At 33.2% G+C, this 5,827-nt stretch overlaps 1 protein-coding gene across 1 annotated transcript; it reads right to left on the bottom strand.

The window, feature by feature from the left end:
* Positions 1 to 353: 353 nt before the first annotated feature.
* LOC109806751 (mitochondrial carnitine/acylcarnitine carrier-like protein) lies at positions 354 to 3,915 on the bottom strand. Its single transcript, XM_020369257.3, has 3 exons — positions 3,525 to 3,915; positions 1,464 to 1,855; positions 354 to 1,037 (listed from the first exon to the last, which is right to left on the bottom strand). The coding sequence occupies exons 2-3, from the start codon at positions 1,853 to 1,855 to the stop codon at positions 536 to 538; spliced, it is 894 nt and encodes a 297-aa protein (XP_020224846.1). The 5' UTR covers positions 3,525 to 3,915; the 3' UTR covers positions 354 to 535.
* Between the last annotated feature and the right edge of the window lie 1,912 nt (positions 3,916 to 5,827).

The following is a 5,827-nucleotide window of genomic DNA, read 5'->3' as shown; positions in this document are numbered from 1 at the left end:
CCGACATCAACCAAATTAAATGTTATTGATTCTTGTCATTATATTTCTAGAAATGTTATTCTCAAGATTAAAAGTTGATAACTTGAAATGTTATTCCTATCCAAAGTTTATCAAACATTTTTAAATTGGTAAGACTAATCGAATCCACGGAATCAAAAGCCAAATGCAACAACCACTTCCAAGCTCCAAGTATCCTAAAAATTTAGAATGGTTAAAGTCAACCGGCAGATAACAATTGGATAGTTTGGACAGTCTGGCATTCAGAATACATTATCAGTTTCCTCGAGCAAATTACCATCAAAGTCCACTTTTGAAAGCAATTTTGGTTAATATTAATCAGCGCGTATATAATCTGGCACCTGAAACTAAAGGATGTTTGAATATTACTACCGGTGAAAGAATGAGCCGATGACCGAAGCTATAACAGAAGACGCGCTTGTGTGGCTAGATGTCAATGGATGGACTAAAACTGTTTAATGAACAGAAGGAAAAAAGAAACATGAGAATTTGATATTAAGCCTGCTACAAGAATTAATCATCCCAGAGCTGATCTTGTCATCTCATATGCCAAGAAGCATGCTGCATTTGCAGGAACACTTCGGGCCATTGCAGGACCAAAACCCTTATACAAGCCTTTGATCCCCTCTGAAGCTCGAATCTTCCTGAATGCATCAAATGAACCAGAAAATTTTGGGTTTCTGTGATCATCTACTTGAATAACACTCTTAATAACATCAGTTGGGTAAACAATGAGCCAGAAGGAAGCTCCAGCCAAGCCTCCAGCAACAATCAGAGAACCTCTACTTAGGCCAGAAGTATCAGTGCCTCCTGCAAACTTTTGCTTTAATGCTTCATATACACCAAACATTATAGCATTTCCAGGTATCTCACGCCCCATAGTGGGAACAAGGCCCTTGAAAAGACCTCTCGTGCCCCCTTCTGACCTGAGAACATGCCTGGCCACATCCATGGGTCCTCCATACTTAACAGCCACAGTAGCTGTTTCTGAGCCAGCAAGCGCACTTTGTGCCTGCAACCTGACAATATTCACCATGAATCAGAAAAGTTAAGCCAAGATCAATGCATATTTTGAGTACCTATGATGATGCCAAGTAAAATATGAAAAGTTAATAAAGACTAATCTTAGCTGGAAATCATTTGGTTTATTCTCATAACAATCTGGTTTATGTCAACTGAGAGGAAGAATTTAGTTTGTCAAAGATAAGCACCTAAAGGAGATGCTTTGTAGAAAAAAAAAAAACAAAAAATAGATACCCATAACAATTATTTCCGTGCTAGCTAAATAATCTATTGTTTTCTAGCGGGTAAGAATCCATGTAAAATTTTATAAAGGGAAAAAGAACGAAAAAATCCAAAACCTCTCAAAATCTATAGAAGTTGATAAAAAGAAAAGCAAGAAAATAAGATAAAAAAGGATTATGATGAGAAAAACACTGTCAGACCTGCATTTGATCAATTCAGTTGGGCAAGCAAGAATGGAAACAGCAACTCCAGCTCCAGCTCCGCAAACAAACTGCTGATTCACTGTGAGGGGGGCACCAGGATGGGACCTCACTAATGTTTCCATTTGTCCCCTCACTGTAAACAGGACAGCATTGAAGGCTGCTACAGTAGCAAGTGGGGCACCCATGCCTTTGTATAAACCCCTTGGTCCTTCAGCTGCTATTGTCTGCTTGACAGCATCAAATGCACCTGAATACTTGGGAAGCTGACCAGGGAGTGGTGCAGGCTGGCTTTGGAGCTTGACCTTGATGGTGTCAAAGGGGTGTCCACATATCAACTGTGCTGCCCCTCCAATAGTCCCAGCTGCAAGGTCCTTAGCCACATCTCCCATCTGCAAAACATAAATTTCAAAGAGATAGAGTGGGAAAAAGGATTAGAAAATGGAACATGAACATATGAAGGGATGTAATATGAAGAACCCAACGAAAAGTATGATCAATGAGAAAACGGCCCATTCAAAAAATATAGGACATAACAAAATCTATTGATGAAGCTTTAGTTTTGCAGCAGATCAAATAGGATTTTTATTCTCTCATAGACACAATCCCTTCGTGTCTTTGTTTTCTATTGAAATTTTCATATCCCCGCACAAATATGTCATATGTTCAAAGAAAATAATTATTTTCAAGGTACAATTAGTGCCAACAAGAAAGCAAAACTTCACATGGTAACATATTTATAGGAAATAATAACAATTCAGAAGAGGCATACTCTTTCATAGACATCATAGCTCAAAAAAGTTGTGATGACAGACTAATTATTTTGCATTATATGCATTGCTATTCTCCAAGACACTTTTAAGAGGTGGTAATTGTGTAACCGAAGAACAAAATATATTAAGTTTCAACAAATTTTCAGAAGAGATAAGATTGATTTTCACTGTCACAGGTAAAGAGCAATCACAAAATTTTCCGCTTTTGCAAGGGAAATAACTAAATTGGCTGAACCAGTCATGCGTCTAATACATTTGGATCATCCAGAGTGTCTAAGAATATTACTACTTCAAGATTCAAGATAAACAACGCAGACAACTATACACTTCCAGAAAAGATGCAGGATAAGAAACAAAAAGCTTCCAATTCACACAAAACTCATTTTACTGAAACGGAGCTTAAAGAAGGATAAATTTGAGTTTATAGATATACAAGGAATATCATAGGATTGTTTTCTAATTAGCTCAAAACTTCTCTGTATTACATTATTCTTAAACCCTAAAAAAAGTGAAGTCAAGAACCCATTTCAACGACTTCCTGAGTCTGTTACAAACTATGCTAAAGAGGAAAGAAGGGAAATGATGAAATTCAACTTCATGTTTGAGGTATAAAAATGTGAATGTGTAATGCATTGCTGCACATCATATTCCCAGTGACATCAACTGTATTGTCATACCAATTAAAAAACAAATAGTAATTTAACAAACTTACCAACTTCAAATAACTATAATGATAATCAAACTTGAAACAAGAAAATACACTATAAATTCCAAAAACGGAAAGGTTCACCATATAACAAGTAACATAATATGTTAGACGGAGTTACAGTGCAAATTCGTGAAATTATTTAAATTTATCAATTCATACAAAACTCGTATTTTCTTAATCACACAATTAATACGATGAAGCTAATTAGTGATTAAAGTGTAGGATGGGAAGCATAACAAAGTCTTGCACCCACAAATTCATCACAGACACAAGACAAAAATAATGAAAATAACCACAATTGCATAACACGAGTAGCACTAAGCAGTGAAACCATGAATTTAAATTAAAGTTACAATTGTCCTTAAGATCCCATGACAATCACCTAAAATACAAAAAAAAAAAAAAAAAAAAAAAAAAAAAAAAAAAGTGTGGTAAGTGCTGTTGCGTAATTCTCCCAAAGTACTGTTACCTTGAAGGAAGACGGAGCATAATTCAAAACCACAAATGAAATGCATTATGAGGAATGGCACTTAAATTAAGTTTTGGAGAAATGAAGTTGTGAAAAATCTAGAATCATACCGAGCTCTAGCAGTGTCGGAAAGAATGAGATGAAACGCAGAGTGAAAAAGGAACAAAATGGAACACCTTTTACTGAGAGATAGTTAGTAAGATGAATCTGAAAGAAATCAAAAAGCGTTGAAAGGAGTGAGGAGTGGTAGGAGATGGGTAATGTGCAGGTGGCGGAGAATCTAAGGACAAGAAAACAAAAGCGGTAATTGAATCTGAGAGAGAGAGAGAGCCACAAGAAGTTTGGGATAGGAATAGGACAAAGAAAACAAAGCCAGAGAGACAAGTGTGGCTGAAACGTGAATTTCTTGGAATCGCACCAAAGGCCAATCTCCCCACTCACCAAATCACTTCATAAATAAATAATAATAATAAAAAAATATGGATTGAGAGAGAGACTGCGCCCGACGCAAACGCATGTTCAGATTATTGGATTCTGATATGGCCAACACATCCGCTATCATACGACTTGCAAAAGTTGTCCAAGTGCAAAGGCTGTTAATTAATTATCAGGTTTTTGTTTTTAAGAAATAATAACTGCTTTTCAACTTATGCTTGGCTTATTTTCCTAAAAATAAATGCTACATTATTTTTTAAAATATTTTTTCCTTGTGAAAAAATAAAATATTAGTTTTATCATGGTAAATTATTTATCTTTTATTTTTATCCTTATAAAATCTAAAGTTACTATTTTTTATCTTCAATGATTATTTTAAAATATATAAATAATATGTATTTTAAAAATCTATAATAAAAAAAAATTAAGTATCATCACTAAGACCCTAACATAATATATTTAACAATTGTAAGTAATTCTTGAGATAAGCACTTAACTTTTTTAGGAAACACACAAGATGTTAACAATGATAAAAATATAATTCAAAATTTTAAAGGAATGAAATGAAAAAAATAAAATAAAATTATAAAGATCAAAACAAAATTTACTCATTTTATAAAGGCTAAAGTCAACTTAATCATGTTTCAAATTCATTTTTCCTCTTTGAGTACAAGAAAGTTTTAAACATGTGTGCAATAAGAAAAAATATCATGAATCAAACAAGTGAAAAATCTTGAAGTTTTTTCAACTTAAGAACTTAGTTATTGTTTTTCACGAAACCAAGAAAGATCATATTGGAAATCTTCACACAGGTTAATTCATTTCATTTACTTATGTTGAAAAAATCCGGTTAGATTTCAAGGAAATGTTGTATTCCATATGTTAAGGTATTAGATCAAAGGACAATCATAGACCCCTCAAAAATTATTTTTTAATGATAACAATCTCAAAAACTTTTTTATAAGGAATTATTTTTAAGATCATTCAATGAAGACGATACTATAAGACGTTTGGGTGTGATGATATGTCTTCTGATAAGTCTATCAGACAAAACCAGACAAAACATTTTGTCTATCTCAAATGAATGCATTAAATATTTCATTTATTATGTTTGATGGTCATATCATTTGTTTCTATGTTATTCCTTAATAGATCAAAAGAAATAAAAGCTTCTTGGTACTTAAACTTCAAAAAGGAACGAAGATTTTCTTTTCATATAAAAAGTGACAATTTGGTGAAATGTATTTAATATTCACATTTAGTGCACCAACAAAATCTTACTCTACAAGGAAAGAAGATGAAGAAAAATGAAGCAAGCCTATAAGTGAAAATCAAGGATTTACAACAGTCATTTTCATTAAGCACTTATATATAATAAAAAAAACTTCAAGAACTCAAAAACAAGAGAGAACAACCTCAACTATTCTATTCATTTTTCCTTTATGTGTAAATCTTTGAACTTAAAATTTGCATCACTTCTTGTGAGAAAGACGAAATATTTTGTTATTTTCCAACTTTAACTTAGTGTTTTAGCTTGAAGCCTAGAGAACCTTTGTTGTAAAAAGGATACTTGATTTTGAAGCCTCGAGAGTCTTCGTTGTTCAAAGAATACTTAAGTAATTTGCTTGAAGAGACAAATCAAAAAATACTTAGGCTTGAGTCAAAAGTGGCTTGTGAAAGAATATTTGTATCTTTGTAAAAGATAACGGAACTTGATCAAGTTGATTAAGAACTAGACATAGTCTCAATAGTTGAGATGATAAAAATACCTTGTGTTCTTTGTTTCTTGCTTCATATACATTCCTTTGAGGCTTATGTTACTACTTCACTATTTTCAAAATGTGTTGAATTTTTTTTATTGACATTATTCAACCCACTTCTAGTGTCTTTCTTTTCTCCATAATTTGGTACCTAAGCTCCACGTTTGATGGGGTTAAGCATCTAATTGTCCAAAAGGAAAAAATCCTAAGATGGGAAG

The sequence above is a fragment of the Cajanus cajan genome, chromosome 5, assembly GCF_000230855.2.
Source record: "Cajanus cajan strain Asha chromosome 5, NIPB_CcT2T_4, whole genome shotgun sequence".
NCBI lineage: Eukaryota > Viridiplantae > Streptophyta > Magnoliopsida > Fabales > Fabaceae > Cajanus > Cajanus cajan.
Note: the sequence above shows the minus strand (reverse complement) of the source record. Positions and strands in the feature narration are given on the sequence as shown.

Excerpts from the sequence above, each read along its gene's own strand:
- LOC109806751 (XM_020369257.3), bottom strand. The coding sequence starts at position 1,855 with ATGGGAGATGTGGCTAAGGACCTTGCAGCTGGGACTATTGGAGGGGCA. Across the intron at positions 1,038-1,463 it reads ACTGAATTGATCAAATGCAG|GTTGCAGGCACAAAGTGCGC; the intron begins GTCTGACAGTGT and ends GAATATTGTCAG.